At 42.0% G+C, this 20,344-nt stretch overlaps 1 protein-coding gene across 1 annotated transcript; it reads right to left on the reverse strand.

Annotated features, from left to right (window-relative positions):
• Positions 1-14,699: 14,699 nt before the first annotated feature.
• LOC106590134 (alpha-2A adrenergic receptor) lies at positions 14,700-17,247 on the reverse strand. The gene is made up of 2 exons (XM_014180757.3): positions 16,912-17,247; positions 14,700-16,770 (listed from the first exon to the last, which is right to left on the reverse strand). The coding sequence occupies exon 2, from the start codon at positions 16,569-16,571 to the stop codon at positions 15,252-15,254; it is 1,320 nt and encodes a 439-aa protein (XP_014036232.1). The 5' UTR covers positions 16,572-16,770; positions 16,912-17,247; the 3' UTR covers positions 14,700-15,251.
• Between the last annotated feature and the right edge of the window lie 3,097 nt (positions 17,248-20,344).

The raw sequence follows: 20,344 nt of genomic DNA on the forward strand, positions 1-20,344 counted from the left end.
TCATTTGATCCTTCTTTCCTCACAACAGGCAGGTCTGTCCATCCGAGCAGCGGCAGGAAAAGTGGAGAGGAGAGCTTAGGTGAGGGACACCATCTGCTCTACTCTGCTCTCTACACTCTCTCTCTCGCTCTCTCGTTCTCTTTCTCTCTCTTTCTCTGCTCACATGTTGGTAGTTTTGTTTGTTTCATGGGGAATTACTCAGACCATGGGGGATTTTGTCATCAAAATAGTGAGATCGAATCTTTCACAAAATGAAAAATGACCCCAAAAAGCAACAGATAGCCTGTGGTATTCCATTTTTCATGAACTACTATGTGGTACAATATGATGTCCAGTCAGAGGCCTCATTTATACATTCACACACTATTAGTTCTCTTATAACTGGAGTATTTTCCTGATCTCAGGTCTCATGGGTCGAGGAAAAGTGCTGATCCCATATTGAGATGTATATAAACAGAAACATTACCCCATAGCCCACTTTAAGGATGTGATCCTAGAGAGAGGAACATTTTTCTGGATGTGTCATCCCCCAGTGATTGGTCAAGAGTGTGTGTGTGTGTGTGTGTGTTATCTCTCTGACCCACTCAGCATGGAGCCAGATGGAGCCTGTCCAGCCTGTCCTGTCCCTAGTAGTCTATCCTCAGGGTCCCTGGGGGGCCAACATAACAAACAGCCAGCTTATTCTGGTCCCTCTTACTAACAACCCCCCCCCCCCCCCCCCCCCTAGTCGTTCTCCAGCTCCACCATCCCTCCCTCCATTGCTCTCACATCTGGGGACCTCTCCTCCCCCCTGCTAAGTGGCTAAGTGGGAACTCTCAGCTGAAATATGAAAACAACACGTAGCAGCCTGAGTTGTAGTAAGTAAAGTAAGTAGCCTCGCTTGAGAACAGCTCATAGGGCAGGAGCCAGAACGGCCCATAGGGCAGGAGCCAGAACGGCCCATAGGGCAGGAGCCAGAACGGCCCATAGGGCAGGAGCCAGAACGCCCCATAGTGCAGGAGCTTATCTCTTGTTGTAACTTGAGGCAATTTGATGTATAAGTACACCCCCTGGACAGGACGCTGATTGGCCTGATTTGGCATGGGTTCAAACTCTACCCAGTCCCCTTCTGTCTCACACTCATACCTTTATTGTCTTCTTTTCGCTGTCCTATCGTTCAATAAAACCACACAAACATGGAAGAGAGAGTGGTACTCAAGGCTGTACTGTAGGCTATGCAGGCCTGCCACCGTCGTCAGCGACCGGTGTCGGTGCGGCAGCGCTTGAGGAGATAAGCGATAACGAGTATCTGTTCTTTCAGAAGCACCTCATCCATGGAGAGACACACACACTCCGAAGGTAATGCAGCAGGAAACGATTACAGATATGCTTCAAATGGTTGAAATTAGAGGCAGTCAGGCAACCGACCGAGGTTCAATTGCTGGCATCCTTCTTAGGTTTGCAGAGACTCCCGGAGGAGGATGTCTCAGCGCGCCAACGTTACATCAGGGTTATTGCAAGGTGTGGAATGAGATTGTCATGATCATTACCAGCATGTGATTGAGATTCATTGAACCAATAAGGAGAAGCCTAGACAGTGATAATTGTTGTTTTGTTCTAATCGCCAACATAGATGGTCTACGAGATGTTTGTACTAACGGTAGAAAGTTGGACTAACGGTAGAAAGTTTTGTCGAGTTTATCGAAGGACAGACAAACAGCTCTTTCTACAGTGACAGCCAGGAAATAAATAAAAAATGTCTGAGAAATCATCAATATCACGATTGTTGTTTTGTCCTCATCTCCAACATTGACGGTAGAACATTACATGATGCTATGATTGGTCGTGGGCTTGGAAACATATTGATGAACAGATTATCGATGAACAACCGAACAGCTCTTTCCCTCAGTGACAGCCAGGAGAAAATGAGTGTAAAAAAACAGACCAATTATTTTGGATTGTTGTGTTGTGGCAGCAGCGGGTAGAGAAACCAGACAGACTCAGTTATTAGCTATTTGCTGTAAAAGCCCAAACAAACCAATAAAGGTGGGGAGTAGGGACTGCCTGGCAGCATGGCATCTTCAGGACTGTGAGTTATCCAATCTGGATGAGGCCCTCTGGCTGTATTTGATTGAGCAGAGATTACTGTGTTTACTCTGGGGGATGCTGTGTGTGTGCGCATGTGTGCTCTGTGGATGGTCTGCGAGTCATAAAACAGTGGTAATTGAATGAGTGAGAGACTGGAGCCCCCCTTCAGACAGATAGGTAGTAAATCACAGGCTGTGACAGGAAGGTTATCCTCTAGTATCCTCCTCCTACACTGTGAACAGACCCATGAAGACAACTCTGACAGGCTAGGGCCCAACCTGCACTCAAGGCACTATCCCAACTGACATACAGGTAGTAAATCGGACTATGACAGTAAGGCTATCTTCCTCCTACTATATATTGACCTAGATTAGGGGCCTGAATTGCATTCTAGGAAGCACCCCAAATAACACCCTATTCCCTATATAATGCACCCTATTCCCCATAACGTGCACAAAAAATACAGTGTCAGTTGAAATGGAACAATGTTTTAAAACTTTTTTTTTTTTTTTTTTACCAAAGATGAGTGAAAATGTCTAATTTGTCGAATAATACATTCATCATGACACGCTTGGCCCTCTTCAATATCTGTTTGCCACTTCACAATATCTGTTTCATTCATGTCATCCCATTAAGAGCTCTCTGCTCTTGGCTGATTGTTGTTCATCACACACATTAACACACACATCCCTCCCTCAGGTGCATCAGGTTCCAGCTACAACAAGAGACTCATAGAAAAATGCAGTTGTATAAAAATAGCTGCATTTATGAATCACCGGCATGATTTTTTTCTAGAAATGTAAAAATGTATAAAACTTCTAATGACGCATTGTGATGACAGAGGGAAGTGGTGTGTGTGTGTGTGTGTGTGTGTGTGTGTGTGTGTGTGTGTGTGTGTGTGTGTGTGTGTGTGTGTGTGTGTGTGTGTGTGTGTGTGTGTGTGTGTGCCCCCAATACTTTCCACAGGCCATTGGGTTCTAATAGGATAAGAAGGCATTCCATTAATTTCTAGCATTCTCGTTTAGTAGGTACCAGTAATGAAAAAACCCATAGAGACTGCGGAGAGAGAATGACAGGAGAGATGTCTATAATATAATATAATATAATACAGTATAGGCTGGAGACCAGAGACGGATTGGGACCAAAAATCGGCCTGGGCATTTATAACACCGGTTCTTCCTTGAGGTCCCCACACTGGCCCATTTTCTTCAAGGCCCCCATTATTAGCCAAATAATGATAATTTTGCTCAAGAAAAAAATATTTAGACAGGCCCACTCAGCTTAAAATGGACCAGCCCATCTGGCATTTGCCGAACTGCCCTACGGCCGGTCTGTTTCTGCTGGAGACTGGAGAGCTAGGCTGGTGTATAGTCTCATTATAAACCAACGGACAGAGAGGAAGAGTTACCATGGTAAATTTACCGACTGTGTCTGAATAGGACAGAGACAGACGGTGTCAACTGCGTCACCAGACAGGAGTGTTCGGCTATACGTCAGGAGTGTGTGTGTGTGTGTGTGTGTGTGTGTGTGTGTGTGTGTGTGTGTGTGTGTGTGTGTGTGTGTGTGTGTGTGTGTGTGTGTGTGTGTAACAGGCAATTGCAATGAGTTATGATCACAATGCATCTCAGTAGGAAGTATAAGAGTTAACTTTGATAGGAAACTTTACTCTAACAACATAACAGATACAGAATCAAGGTGTCGGGTTCCAATATGAAAGATAACACCATTACATTTAACCCCAATAAAACTTTCTGTAGGTATCTGTCCCAGCCCGGTAGCCCACGGTACAAGTCAGTATTCAACGTCCATCCATCTGAGGACGTCAGGAGATTACGTGGAAATCAGCCACTGGGGGCAAAAGTGAGTGCTGTTACCTTCAAGTAGGTTTTAGTTTTGCTAGGGTGTTGTGGACGGGGATAGCCAGGAATTTCATTACAACGCGAGCACACGTATGCACACACACACACACACACACACACACACACACACACACACACACACATACACACACACACACACACACACACCTGTTGGCTGTGAACCTGAACCTCTTTGGGTCTAGTTTGAATTATGTGAAGGAACTCTGAATTCTTTGGCAATACAATCTCAGCCTGAGAGTTTACAGTTATATGAATGTTAGTCTAACCCTAGCTATGAATGTTAGTCTAGCCCTAGCTATGAATGTTAGTCTAGCCCTAGCTATGAATGTTAGTCTAACCCTAGCTATGAATGTTAGTCTAGCCCTAGCTATGAATGTTAGTCTAACCCTAGCTATAAATGTTAGTCTAGCCCTAGCTAGGAATGGTAGTCTAGCCCTAGCTATGAATGTTAGTCTTACCCTAGCTAGGAATGTTAGTCTAGCCCTAGCTAGGAATGTTAGTCTAGCCCTAGCTATGAATATTAGTCTAGCCCTAGCCCATAGAGGAGCACAGCATGGTTTTAAATGCAAATATTGTCTGTTCTACTGCATTTTTTCATTGTTCCCCTTTAATCAGAGACTGATTTCAACCTGGGACACCAGATGTTCGCAAGTAATTATTAAGTAGAACAGAGAACGAGCAGGCTCTGGACCTTGTAGGGTATAATAATTGCTCTTTATCACGTGTCAAAGCCATTCCACGGAGGGCTGAGTGTCTGTGGGTTTTCGCTCCTCCCTTGTACTTAATTGATGAATTAAGGTCACTAATTAATAAGGAACTCCCCTCAGCTGGTTGTCTCGGTCTTAATTGAAAGGAAAACCAAAAACCTGCAGACACTCGGCTTTCCGTGGAATTAGTTTGACAACCCTGCTTTATATGGTGTTAAGAATGAACTCAAATTCAGGCGAAAGGACAGGAACACTTTAACTAGTTGCCTTGAACGCAGCTCCCTAGCAACTCAATAAGCAACAGCTGCTACTAATTGCCAATCTGTCTCCATGCCTGTTTGCATCACTTTAACTAGTTGCCTTGAATGCGGCTCCTCAACAAGCATCAGCTGTAACTCATGTCTAATTAGCCTCCACCCTTGTCCTCACTCTCCTTAATCACCACTGCCACCCTACTTAAACCTGACCAAACTAACAATCCTCCTCTTGGTCTGCAGTGCATGTTGCGTTGAATGACACTGCATGTTACGAACATGATCAAGGTTTTGCATCCGTCTAGCTAGTATCTCTAAGGTTCTTCCGAGGATCTCTTGGGGGGGGATTGTCATCACCACAGCAGCCTAACTACCACAGCCTGACGGTGACATCTACCTGAGACTCCAAGCCAAACTCTACAGAGTCAACCCTCTGGATCCTTCATCTGCGACCCTCTGCTTCATCCGTTCCATTCTCATTGACTTCCTGAATCCTCATTATCATATCCATTCTGTTTCCTCAATAAATATTCTAAACTGGTCCTTTAACTAGTGAATAGTCATTTCCTCTGTCTCGCTAACTCTGCCAGCAGTCCTCAGCCTTATCATAAGTTGTCAGCTGCTGTCTTCATTTCCCACCATAGTAGATGGCTGACACATAATAGTCTGCCTTTTGGGTTGTTAGTCTAGCCCTAGCTAGGAATGATAGTCTAGCCCTAGCTATGAATGTTAGTCTAGCCCTAGCTAGGAATGTTAATCTAACCATAGCTAGGAATGTTAGTCTAGCCTTAGTTAAGAATGTTCATCTAGACCTAGCTAGGAATGTTAGTTTAACCCTAGCTATGAATGTCAGTCTAACCCTAATGATGAATTAAGGTCACTAGTTATGTTTGACAACACTGCTTCTTGTCAATGTATTTGTTCAGTCTCATTGTTAATCAGAGAGCCTTTACCCCCTACTGTTCACCACCTCTGTGTTCATCATAAGACAACCATATCAGGGGCCCGTATCCACAATGTCTCAGAGTAGGAGTGCTGATCTAGGATCAGTTTTGGTTTTTAGATCATAATGAATAATATTATATGGACAGATCCTAGATCAGCACTCCTATTCTGAGCTGCTATGTGGATATGGTCCTGCTCCAGTTTTCTGTGGATGGGGGCATAACGGCCTCTTTTCAGCCAGACTGACACTGATCATTACTCTAATTTCTACTACAAACATATTAGAGATGCTTTCATAGAAAATACCCAAAACACCTTTGTACACGACTATGATGTTGCACGACATCGCACTGCTATCAAAATTGCCATTTACACCATCAAGCTACCACAGACTGCCTCTACAAGACTTCAAGGATAATGGCTAACTTTAAACCATCACGCCCTGCTTTCATAAAAAAATATTTTATTGAGAACACCCAAACTACTCTATCACTGCTTGAGAATCAAGTTTGAAAATCAAAACGTCTCCTTTGTACAAGACTATGAGGACATGGGTTTACAACTAACAAAATGTCAGTTTATGTTTAAGGCCATTACAGACTGCCAAATAGGAGGGTACTTAGGTCTAATCTCCATCACACACCCACAAGCTGTCCATCACCACTCACTGGATAGAATATTAGAGCTCTCTACAGAGAGAGAGAGAGAGAGAGAGAGAGAGAGGAGAGAGAGAGAGAGAGAGAGAGAGAGAGAGAGAGAGAGAGAGAGAGAGAGAGAGAGAGAGAGAGAGAGAGAGAGAGAGAGAGGAGAGAGAGAGAGGAGAGAGAGAGAGAGAGAGAGAGAGAGAGAGAGAGAGAGAGAGAGACTGTGTTGATTATGGTAAGGCTCTGTCCCTCCTGATATCAAGTTACAGGGAATATGGATTAATGGACATTGGATTAATGGACTCAATGGACATTGTTCTGATTTCTGAACTCTTTTATGAAAGTCAACTCTGTGAGATGACAGCATCACAATTTTATGTGGTCACACATACACACACACATATATACGCACACACACACATCAATGTGACTTCAGATTAAAATAATAATATCTCTCCCTGAATGTGAATTTGAGAACACAGTGAAGCTCTGTCCCTTCTTTACAACAGTCTTTATACTGTATGCCCTCACACAGTGAGAAATGAACATTGGAACACTGGATCAGAGAGCACCAATAGGAACGGGTCTTAATATAACTGTTATAATCATCTATCATTATTATATCAGAATTATACCCCATAATATAATATACTCTACAGTATTATCCATGATTGACGTTTGTTCATGGGAAGAATTTCCTTTATGATTGTGTGTGTGTGTGTGTGTGTCTTTGCTGTATTCTGTTAAAGCCTCATTAATGCAGCTGTGAGCGACTGAAAACATAAATTTTATGTCTCTTATCAGAGTGAACAGGAAATCTTCCTGTTTCCATCGATGGCACAGAGAGAGAGGGAGAGAGAGAGGAGAGAGAAAACGAGAGAGAGCCTGACACGGCTGTGTGTGTGTGTGTGTGTGTGTGTGTGTGTGTGTGTGTGTGTGTGTGTGTGTGTGTGTGTGTGTGTGTGTGTGTGTGTGTGTTTACAGTTTGTGTGTATGTGTGTCTGTTTACAGTTTGTGTGTGTATGTGTGTCTGTTTACAGTTTGTGTGTGTATGTGTGTCTGTTTAGAGTTTGTGTCTGTGTGTGTATGTGTGTCTGTTTAGAGTTTGTATGTGTGTCTGTTTAGAATTTGTATGTGTGTCTGTTTAGAGTTTGTGTGTGTGTGTGTGTGTGTGTGTGTGTGTGTCTGTTTAGAGTTTGTGTCTGTGTGTGTATGTGTGTCTGTTTAGAGTTTGTGTCTGTGTGTGTATGTGTGTCTGTTTAGAGTTTGTGTCTGTGTGTGTATGCATGCGTGCATGTGCGCCTGTGTGTGTTTCAGAATGGCAGGAAGGTTCAATAATCAAATCCCCAAATGTCCTCTCTTTGTCTGTGAGAGGATGAGAGATAATTGCGTTCGGTAATAATGAGCTCTGGAAAATAGATTGTCTACCCAAATAGTTTTCTGGGAAATCTGTGTTTAGGGAATTTGGCATCCTGGTATACAATACATCCAGCCTAATACAGTACTATCCATAGAAAGATAGATCTATTCATTTAAAATAGATAGTACCATAGAAATATAATGAATATCATATACAGGTAACTGACAACATAAAGGAAACACCAACATGAGTGTCTTAATAGGGAGTTGGGCCACCACGAGCCGCCAGAACAGCTTCAATGCACCTTGGCATAGATTCTAGAAGTGTCTGGAACTCTTGGAGGGATACAACACCATTCTCCCACGAGAAATTCCATCATTTAGTGGAAAACGCTGTCTCCGGTGCCGCTCCAGAATCTCCCAGAAGTGTTTAATTGGGTTGAGATCTGGTGACTGACTGACACACACACACACACACACACACATACTTTATACCCCCTATGCTCCTTTGAGACCCCTCTTTCAAAGTCACTGAGAGCCCTTCTAATAGCCATGGTAGCCACAATAATGAGCAACTGGGCATTTTTATACATGACCCTAAGCATGATGGGATGTTAATTGCTTAATTAACTCAGAAAACCACACCTGTGTGGAAGCACCTGCTTTCAATATACTTTGTATCCCTCGTTTAATCAAGTGTTTCCATTATTTTGGCATTTCCCTGTATTTATCAAAGAGATTATTAAGATTTTTATTAAGGTTAACCATAAACTGGTGTTGGCATATATTCATCATGTGTTGGACATACAGCCCAATCTATTAACAACTAGATTATTCCAGTTAAAGTGGATAATAGCTTTATGTGTTCACCCAGACTAGAATACAGTAGCTACCATCATTTTATATAAGAATTTGTTCTTAACAGACTTGCCTAGTTAAATAAAGGTTAAATAAAATAAAAAATGATAATGTAGTTGTCATGGAGATTATTATTAAAGTTATCATGACCTATTGTTGGTATGTCCAACCTCCAGGCTACAGTCTCAGTGTACTAACAGTACTAATTGCAAATAGATTGTTGCAGTTATTAAACTAACATATTTAATAATAGGTATTAAGTTGACGTCATTTCAACCAGTTAGGCCTACTGGAAGTTAATAACAGGTTTTAAATCAGATGAATCATCAACATTTTGGGGGGCATTCTACCACCACGTAGACTACATTCTCAGTGTGGAATACACAGGTAGCCAAATACAATACATTCATGTATCTCTTTCTCTCTCTCTGTTCTTTTTTCTTTTCTTCTCTTTTTTTTTTTACAATTCGTCCATTTTTTTTAATCCGTGGACCATATACAGTTGAAGTTGGAAGTTTACATGCGCCGTCGCCAAATACATTTAAACTGAGTTTTTCACAATTCCTGACATTTAATCCTAGTAAAAATTCCCTGTTTTAGGTCAGTTAGGATCACCACTTTATTTTATGAATGTGAAATGTCAGAATAATAGTAGAGAGAATGATTTATTTCATATTTTATTTCTTTCATCACATTCCCAGTGGGTCAGAAGTTTACATACACCCAATTAGTATTTGGTAGCATTGCCTTCAAATTGTTTAACTTGGGTCAAACATTTTGGGTAGCCTTCCACAAGCTTCCCACAATAAGTTTGGTGAATTTTGGCCCATTCCTCCTGACAGAGCTGGTGCAACTTGAGTCAGGTTTGTAGGCATCCTTGCTCGCACACGCATTTTCAGTTCTGCCCACAAATGTTCTATGGGATTGAGGTCAGGGCTTTGTGATGGCCACTCCAATACCTTGACTTTGTTGTCCTTAAGCCATTTTGCCACAACTTTGGAAGTATGCTTAGGGTCATTGTCCATTTGGAAGACCCATTTGCAACCAAGCTTTAACTTCCTGACTGATGTCTTGATGTTGCTTCAATATATCCACATAATTTTCCTTTCTCATGATGTCATCTATTTTGTGAAGTGCACCAGTCCCTCCTGCAGCAAAGCTCCCCCACAACATGATGCTGCCACCCTTGTGCTTCACGGTTGGGATGGTGTTCTTTGGCTTGCAAGCATCCCCCTTTATCCTCCAAACATAATGATGGTCATTATGGCCAAACAGTTCTATTTTTGTTTCATCAAACCAGAGGATATTTCTCCAAAAAGTACGATCTTTGTCCCCATGTGCAGTTGCAAACCTTAGTCTGGCTTTTTATGGCGGTTTTGGAGCAGTGGCTTCTTCCTTGCTGAGCAGCCTTTCAGGTTATGTCAATATAGGACCTGTTTTACTGTGGATATAGATACTTTTTTCCCTGTTTCCTCCAGCATCTTCACAAGGTCCTTTGCTGTTGTTCTGGGATTGATTTGCACTTTTCGCACCTCTAGGAGACAGAACGCATCTCCTTCCTGAGCGGTATGACGGCTGCGTGGTCCCGTGGTGTTTATACTTGCATACTATTGTTTGTACAGATGAACGTGGTATCTTCAGGCGTTTGGAAATTGCTCCCAAGGATGAACCAGACTTGTGGAGGTCTACAATTTTTTTTTCTGAGGTCTTGGCTGATTTCTTTTGATTTTCCCATGATGTCAAGCAAAGAGGCAGTGAGTTTGAAGGTAGGCCTTGAAATACATCCACAGGTACACCTCCAATTGACTCAAATGATGTCAATTAGCCTATCAGAAGCTTCTAAAGCCATGACATCATTTTCTGGAATTTTCCAAGCTGTTTAAAGGCACAGTCAATTTAGTGTATGTAAACTTCTGACCCACTGGAATTGTGATACAGTGAATGATACGTTAAATAATCTGTCTGTAAACAATTGTTGGAAAAATTACTTGTGTCATGCACAAAGTAGATGTCCTAACCAACTTGCTAAAACTGTAGTTTGTTAACAAGAAATGTGTGGAGGGGTTGAAAAACTAGTTTTAATGACTCCAACCTAAGTGTATGTAAACTTCCGACTTCAACTGTACCTGAAAATTCTACTCTGTGTAGTTTTGATGTTACCAGTCTATATACTAACATGCCCCATTAGGGCGGTCTAGAGGCCCTCATGTTCTATCTCAATGTACGTCCCCCTAATGCTCTACCCAGCACCAATTGTATTGTGGACTTGGCTGAACTGGTACTAGCCTCCAACTATTTTCTCTTCAGAGGAGACTTCTTCCTCCAGACCAAAGGGACAGCGATGGGGAGCACTATGGCTCCTAATTATACTAACCTATATCTAGGAATGCTTGAAAAACAGGTGGTGCTGAATCCAGACCTTAACCCTTTTCTCTCCAATATTCTCCTAATTCTGAGATATTTGGATGACATTTTTGTGATCTATACAGGCACCCAGGAAGAACTTTTGGAATTCCATGTTTATCTAAACTCTATGAATGAACACCTTCACTTCAGCATTAACTATGACCTATTGCGGATCAGTGTTCTTGATGTGATGGTTATTAAGGACAAAACCTCCCTCTCTACAGCTCTGTATAGGAAACCTACGGACAGGAACACCCTCCTTAGAGGTGACAGCTTTCATCCACATCCACTTATTAAAAGTCTCTCTATAAGTCAATTCATGCTTTACCCAATACTCACCATTGGAGAAGGCATTTAAGGACATTATCAGGAAGCACTGGTACATTATTGATACTGACCCACAATTGAAACCCATTTTTAAATATCCTCCACGTATGGTTTTTAAAAGACCCCCAAACATGAGAGATACTGTGGTTAAATCTGATTACCCACCAGAGAAAAGGGAAACTTTTTTGGTCAAGGTTCCGGAGAGTAATTACAAATGTGGCCAATGTGCTCAATGCAGCTTTATGTACAAATGCAACTAATTTACCCACCCCCGCACAGGACAAAGATTTCAGATCAAGGGCCTGATTATCTGCATGTCTACCAATGTTATTTACTTGTTGAAATGTCCTTGTGGTCTGTCTTACATAGGGAAAACCTGTAGAAGCCTTAAGACACGGATCAGTGAGCACCGCAGCAATATATAGACAGGAGAAACAAAAAATCTGGTTACTGCTCATTTTGTACATGCTGGACATCCTATTAGCTCTCTGAGATACATTGGAATAGAAATGGTCAAGATGTCACGCAGGGGAGGGGACATTGAGAGGAAACTTCTTCAAAGGGAATCTTTTGGGATCCACAGGCTCAACACACTGTCTCCTCTTGGCCTTAATGACGAGTTTGACTTGAAACCGTTTTTATAGTTTCAATATGTCTAAACTGTGTGTTTAAAAAAAAAATCCTAATTGAATATTGTATGTGTATGTATATTACTATAAATATTGATCACATTCCCTGTGTATGATCATATATGTTGATACATTGAATGTTAATATTGGGAAACTATGTTATAATTTGTTTTACCTCCAGTTTCAGGAAGGGATGTCACTGAGTACTGCCTCTATATATAGGACCTTCCACCCCCACCTGGGATATGGATGCCTGATGAAGCCTAAGGGTCGAAACGTTATTGTAAATAAATATCACCTGGGAGCATGAGCAGCAGTGTGCAGTGTTTTCCTTTCAGTTTTCCATGAGTTTGCCTATAACTCCAGGAACTGCGGAAAGTACCTGGATGTGCGGATGTTTTTCAGCTTTGTGCAATTCGTCAAAACACCAATGCAAATAATCATATTGCCCTATTCTGCCATGATGATATTGTTTGGGTAGGCCCCTTGAAAAAGCAGATGTTTTTTGCTGAAAGTGCACTGGAGGTCGGAATGTTACGCAGGTGTGTTGGATTCATCATTTCCCTCCTCCACTATACGGTACTATGACATCACCAGTGAGGCAGTCAGGTCAAATGTGATTCCAGCTCGACAGCATCTCTTCCTAACTGCAATTGATTTGTCCGAGATGGCAGGAAAGAGGGTAACATTTATTCATGTATTTTGATTGGTTGGGCCCTCTTGGTGACAAATGAGCACTCAGGTTTGTTGATCTATTACCGGGGGGTGTGTGGTGTGTGTGTGTGTGTGTGTGTGTGTGTGTGTGCGTGCGTGCGTGCGTGCGTGCGTGTGCGTGTGAAAGAGAAGGGAGGGCTGTAGACTTACCAGCAGGCCTGTTAGTTGAGCTGATTTTCATATGAGGTTCTTGTTATGTGGCCCAAGTGAACGAACACTGAGCGTGGTGGTTTGTTTGGAATAAAAAATCTACAAAAAAGTGGTCTTGGTCTTTTTCTTTTCTCTGCCTGAAAATGAGGGAACGTAGCCAATATCTTCACACAGACGATATTGGCATTTTAAAACCATGCTGTGCTCCTCTATGTGCTAGGGCTAAACTAACATTTATAACTAGGTCTAGACTAACATTCATAGCTAGAGCTAAACTAACATTTATAACTAGGGCTAGACTAACATTCATAGCTAGGGTTAGACTACCATTCATAGCTAGGGCTAGACTAACATTCATAGCTAGGGCTAGACTAACATTCATAGCTAGGGTTAGACTAACATTCCTAGCTAGGGTAAGACTAACATTCATAGCTAGGGCTAGACTAACATTCCTAGCTAGGGCTAGGCTAACATTCATAGCTAGGGTTAGACTAACATTCCTAGCTATGGTAAGACTAATATTCATAGCTAGGGTTAGACTAACATTCATAGCTAGGGTTAGACTAACATTCATAGCTAGGGCTAGCTATGAATGTTAGTCTAGGGTAAGACTAATATTCATAGCTAGGGTTAGACTAACATTCATAGCTAGGGTTAGACTAACATTCATAGCTAGGGTTAGACTAACATTCCTAGCTAGGGTAAGACTAACATTCCTAGCTAGGGCTAGACTAACATTCCTAGCTAGGGCTAGACTAACATTCCTAGCTAGGGTAAGACTAACATTCATAGCTAGGGCTAGACTAACATTCCTAGCTAGGGTAAGACTAACATTCATAGCTAGGGCTAGACTAACATTCCTAGCTAGGGTAAGACTAATATTCATAGCTAGGGTTAGACTAACATTCATAGCTAGGGTTAGACTAACATTCATAGCTAGGGTTAGACTAACATTCATAGCTAGGGCTAGACTAACATTCATAGCTAGGGTTAGACTAACATTCCTAGCTAGGGTAAGACTAACATTCATAGCTAGGGTTAGACTAACATTCATAGCTAGGGCTAGACTAACATTCATAGCTAGGGCTAGACTAACATTCCTAGCTAGGGCTAGACTAATTATAATTGTATGTCTTCTTTAAATGTGAGCTCAGTAGTTAGAGAGAGAGAGAGAGAGAGAGAGTGTGTTTGTTTGTGAGTGTGTGTGTGTGTGTGTGTGTGTTCTGCCCATGACCAGTCTATCAGGTTCTGGTTTGATGAGCCAGCTAGATCCACATCCTGGGTTTAATGATGCGTGAGGCGGCGGTACGTGGAACTCTAAATGATACGTTACTCTGCAACATGGATGAGACCTGCTCTCGTAACTGCCTAACTACGTGTGTGTGTGTGTGTGTGTGTGTGTGTGTGTCTGAACAGACTGGGAATTAACATTGTTCCTTTGATTACAGCTGCTAGGCTATGTTCAAAATGGAACGATATTCCTTATACAGTGTGCTACTTCTGAAATGACACACTATATTCCCTGTCCTCACAGTGAAGCAGTGTCTGAAGCACTTTCATGAACAATGATCAATCTCACTTCTTTCTCCCTATCCCATTGTCTGTGTTCTCTCCCTAGACATGAACTTAAGGCATTATTATTATTTTCATCAGAAGTAACACTGCTCTGTGTGTGTGTGTGTGAGATACCACGCATACTATTGTGATGCTGTCATCTCAGAGTTGACCTTCCTATCAGAGTTCAGAAACCATGACAATGGCCATTGAGAGATGTTTATTCTTTAACATAACTATGGTAACCCATACTCCCAGTTGTAACATGATATCATATAAAATGACGGTGTTTCAATAACAATGAATAGAACACACCAAGGTGGCTCAGAAAGAGACAATTATTTCAACATAACATCATAAAATACTACATATATTATCATATTCCTGACCACGTTTATCCAATGTTGTGATTCAAACATTCACAAAACTGTAGAAAAACATTGGTTGAATGTTGGATGAACGTGGCTGTAATGGTTGAGCTTTTTTAAAGTCTGTATTCACAGGATAGTTTGTTTCCAAGCTGTGGTGTGGCGTAGTGCTGCCGACCTTTTGGAAAAACAACATTTTGATGCTTTTACTGCACGTACTGTAGTAGGTTTTAGTCTTTCCCCCAAAAGCCTTTGCAACATAATACATGTAGATGTTTTGTCACAGGTAGGTACATTATTTGTTTAAAGCCACGGATCAGACCATGCACGATAACAATTTATTTAAAAAAAAAAAAAACATACAAACAACTAAAAAGTCCCAAGTCTAATCATACCATTCTTCGGTTATCCCTGCAGAGAATCTTTTTAAAAGACCTTCGGAAGTCATTGTTGAAGATTGTATAGATAATGGGATTGGCTGAACTGTTACAGTAGCCGAACCAGAAGAAGAATTTAAACAGTGTGTCAGGTATGTAACACGAGTCACAGAGCGCCGTCAGAGTGTAGGTAAAGAAGAAGGGGAACCAGCAAACGACAAAAACTCCAATGACCACAGCCAAGACAAAGGTGAAACGTTTCTCCCTGTTCTGTCTCCCCTTCCATCGACTCCCCTTAGAGCTCTGTCTCACCACCAGTTTGGGCAGCGCCGGGTGGTCCAGTCCTGGTTTGATCTGGCTCAGTTTGGTTTTAGCCGTGTGTTTCTTCTTCTTGATAGAACAGGGGTTGTTGACCTGGTGGTCAGACGATGAGGAGTCCTCCATGTCCACGCCGTTTATCTCCCCTTCTTTCTCGTCCTCTCCTCTGGGTTCATCCCCCTCTCTGTCTCCTTGCTCTCCGTTGAGCTTCTCGTGACAAGCGTGTTGGTCACCTCCGACTCCCCCAGCCCCGTTCTCCTTCTTGCCCGTCACCGGCGACACCGCGGCTGCCATTTTGGGTTTCCGGTCGCCTGGTGGTACCCGCGTCCGTTTCTTAGCGATCTGATAGATCCGGATGTAAACGAGGATCATGATGACGCAGGGCACGAAGAACGAGCCGATACTGGACGAGATCATGTACCACTTGTCTTCGTTGATCTTACACACCGGCCCCTCCTCTTTATCGCTCTCCTTCTCCATGGTGATGAGGGGCGGGAACGAGATCACCGCGGCGATGACCCACACGATGACGATGATGCACTTGATCCTGCGCGGTGTCCGTTTCAGGTTGTACTCGATGGCCTTGGTGATTGACCAGTACCTGTCCAGACTAATGGCGCACAGATGGGCGATGGATGCCGTACAGAAGAGAACGTCCAGTGCAAGGTAGAACTCGCACCAGACTTTACCAAAGTACCAGTAGCCCATGAGTTCGTTGGCCAGGGAGAAGGGCATGACCAGGGTCGCAACCAAAATGTCCGCCGACGCCAACGAAACCAGGAAGAGGTTCTGAGGGGCCTTCAGGGCCCGGCTAGTAAACACAGCGATGACCACTAAGATGTTGCCGAAGACTGTCAATAGGATGAGCATCCCGACCAGGATCGTTAGGGGCAACGAGATCTGGAGGGTATAGGGCGGACCCCAAAGGATGGTCTCATTGGTCATGTTGCTCATGATGGTCGTGCTTGTAAGAGTCTCATTGGTCACGTTTGTCATGTTATCCCACCCCGCCATTGATTCTCCTTAGATCCTCAGGGATCCAATCATGTAAGGTCAGCAAATGTCATCCAGGAGACCATGTAGTTTGCAACTGGAAGACTGGAAAGTGAGGGTGTGGGACTCTTCAGTGGTTTTTCTGTAGTTATTTTTCGCTCCATTGCATGGTGGTCGATCAAGAACAGTTTAGGTTGAATACAGCGGATTGTCACTTCATCTGAAAAATAGGAGGCAGAAGTAAGAATTTTAAAAAGCCCGAACTGGAGATGCCTTAACTGTCAATTTACACAAATACAACATAACTCTCTAGTTATACTTTCCAAGAATATTGCAGGTACACACTAAATACAACTCTTACCTCAAGCATTGTGCTGTGTCACTTGGGTCCTTTTGAGTGGCCGACAATAGAATGGACAGTGAGTAACTTCTTCATGCAGGTCAGTTACCCGAATCAGCTGGCTTCTCGCGCATCTCTTCTGTGTTCCATGGACGAGCGCGAGCTGAGGTTTCACAGTCAGGTTTTCCTCTCCACAGAATGATCCGCTCCGTATCTAAGTCTGTCTCACTAGCGGAGAGCTAATAGAGCCGTAATCACGTTATCCTGTGGCTGCTGCTCCTGCTGCTGCTGCCGTCGGTTCTGAGTGGAGACTATCGCCCTACTATGCTACTGTTGGCCGCTCCAAGCTCAGTTCCGCCACGCCCTCTATTTATAACCCCAACCTCCAGTAGTGCGTTGCTATAGCAGCACCCGGAGCCCACACCACGTGGAAATTAAACATAGGCTTTTTATTTACTTGGCGCGCGCTAACTCCATTCCGTTCACGAACCAACCTCTTTTAAGCACCATTTATTGCCACACCAACCATTCTAAAACTTTTTAAATGATATTTAAAAAAAACTAAAGGGGCTGGGGTTCATAGTCAATGGTAAGATAATTATAGGCTAGGCCTACTAAGCAGTAAACTATTGACCAGTCAACATTGGCTTTAGTATAATAGTTAGCCTATAGGGTAAAATAACCAATGTCAGCCCATGTGATGCTCATTTCTGAATCAATATCTATTAAGCATTTGCAAAGGCTCTTGCATAGAACATCACATTATTGTATTAGTATTAGACATGGTCTAACACTTTCCTACGTGTGCACAAAACATGTAAAAACATGATTTGGCCACTGCATAAAAGTAGCCTATATCCTAATCATGGGCGCTTTATGTATCTCCATTGTTTAATGCTGCAATATATAACTTTTTGGAAGACTGCGAAATGTGAGTTACAGATCTGTCATTTTCATTGAAAGCAAGCCTAAGAAGTGATAGATATGTTCCATCTGCGCTATTGCTATGCTTCCTGTTCTTAAGTTTAGTTTTTGTGTATTTTATTTTCGGTTTTGCACACCCGCTTCAAACAGCTGAAAAAACAATATTTGTGGTTATTGAAAACATATTTCATAGCAGTTTAGATGATACAATTGCTTGTTTTGTCACAAACTGAAATTAGGCTATAAGAATTTTAGCAACCAGGAAATGGCAGAGCGATTTCTGCATATTCTATCATATGTTATTGAGACAGACCGCATTGGATCAACTTGAAGAGTGATAACACCCAGAGGTAGGCTATGCCCAATGTAGCCTCTCTTCCATTTTAGAACAGCCGCTTTCAATAACATAGCCTTCTATCAGTATAAAGCTTTTCTACCATATCATGTGTGTTTGGGGAATGGAGGAAGGTGTTGTTAGTGTGATATCATATGACAGCGGAGTTCTGTGTTTAGAGTAAACATCACTGCTAGTTATCATGCGTCAGTACGCGGATGGAGCGCGAGGATAGTGACACCTGTCGTCTTCTGAAACAGCTTCCGCGCCCGGCGTCGGTCTCTCCCGGATTCGCTTTGGAAGAAATAGCCCGAGGCGCGCCATCACCACTGATGTTATGTGACATTCAGGATTGTAAATCCTACCGTTAAGTATCGAATGATACCGCATAGTACTCTATGCTTTCACTGAAAACAATATTAACTATTATGCGTTTTAACTTTTACCTTTTCTAATAAGACCATAGGTAGTTCCAACTTCTGTTTTCCCATAAAACATTTTTAAAAATGCAAAAGCGTCACATATTTGACATAACCTATTTAAATTAAGACAGGACTATCCTAGGTAAATCTTTAGGCAAGGTATTTGGTTAATGCACTAAATTGTCATTTACTCCGATTCAACATCATCATCACGTGCTAAGTGCAGTCCAAATTTAGACTGCCAGTTCAGATGACACATGAAGTATTGTGATACTTTACCAGTTGTTGAAAAACGTCCCAAACTCCTCTGTCTCCATTTTCTCGTGGTGGCTTAAATGGGAAACGACAAGACAGAAGAGAAAAAAAACATACCTCACTTGTAATATGTCTAACGTAATGTATTCTGAAAAACCCAGTCAAAAACCTCAATCTGACTAGAATTCAAATCAATTTAGAAGTTGAAGGGTGAAAGTAATTGATGTTGACTGGAGTCTTGACTTGTTTTCAATTGACGTTGACTTGATGTTTTCAATTATCCAGTAGGGGACGCTCTTGTATTGGGACAGGCAGAGCCCTTTATAAACCTCTCTGGGTACAGGTGCAAATAGAATGGAACAACGTGTCGAGATTGAGAAGTACAATTTCCAGTTTTATTACACAGACCATATCCATCTACTTATTCATATTTCATCAACCGTAATATTGAATCAAAGTCAGACGTACCCCATCCATATAAATAGAAAGTGTAATTATGTATATATCGTTTATATTTAGACAGTTTGGAAACAGTGGGAGGCAGGGAAGCAGCGGTACAGAAGAATGAGTGGATGTGAGATTGAACAGTGGGGAGTTGTACACGTGCCATGAATGTTACCACTCGACTACAGGTCTTCAAAGTTAGTCATTCAGATATTCTACGTGCCTGTTATTGCTCTTCGATTGCGGTTCAGACCTTTTATTGGTCAGTCTGACGTAACCTTACTGTATATGTGCATCCCAAATGGCACACTTTTCCCAATATAGTGCACTACTTTTGACCGTAACCCTAGGGACCCTGGTCAAAAGTAGTGCAGTGCACTGTATAGGGTGCCATTTGGGATAAACAGTCATGTGCCATAAGTGAAGTAAAGAGGAAGATATTGAACTAAATGTAAGACTGTATTGAAACAGCAAGTCACTACCAGTATTTACAACTTTACCTATCTATCAATTTGTTATCGCTTTGTCCAATTGGACAATATAGGGGCAGTTTCCCCACACACTAATTAAGCCTAATTGAGTTAGCTTTTAGTCCACGACCAGGCTTAATATTTGGCCGGGAAACTGCTTCACAGTCCCTGATATAGTGGTCAGTTATATTTTCTCATTTGAAAGAACACATCCATACAACATAATGTATAAATTCAAGACAGAGTAACCGTTTTCTTTATATTGAAGAAGTAACAAACAGCACATTACAATTAATTGGATTAAAAGTACATTTATCAGTTTTTTTTCAGAGCTTAAATTCCACAATTTGACAAATAGTGGGAAAACCTCCAAAATATAAAATGAAAACCAAAGCATTGTGCAGGCATGACAGGAGTAATATACAAACATCAGAACATTGTAAAATGATAAAGTTTGTACACTCGAATGACAACAAATGACACGTTTTTCTAGGTACAAAAGAGACATTTGAGAGAGAACAGCCCAGTCCTGAACATAATAAAAAAGGCACAATACTGTCTCTTTTTGAAATGTGGGAAACATTTCAACTGCTTTTTTTGGGGGG

The sequence above is a fragment of the Salmo salar genome, chromosome 02 (genome assembly GCF_965601325.2).
Source record: "Salmo salar chromosome 02, fSalSal1, whole genome shotgun sequence".
Lineage (NCBI taxonomy): Eukaryota > Metazoa > Chordata > Actinopteri > Salmoniformes > Salmonidae > Salmo > Salmo salar.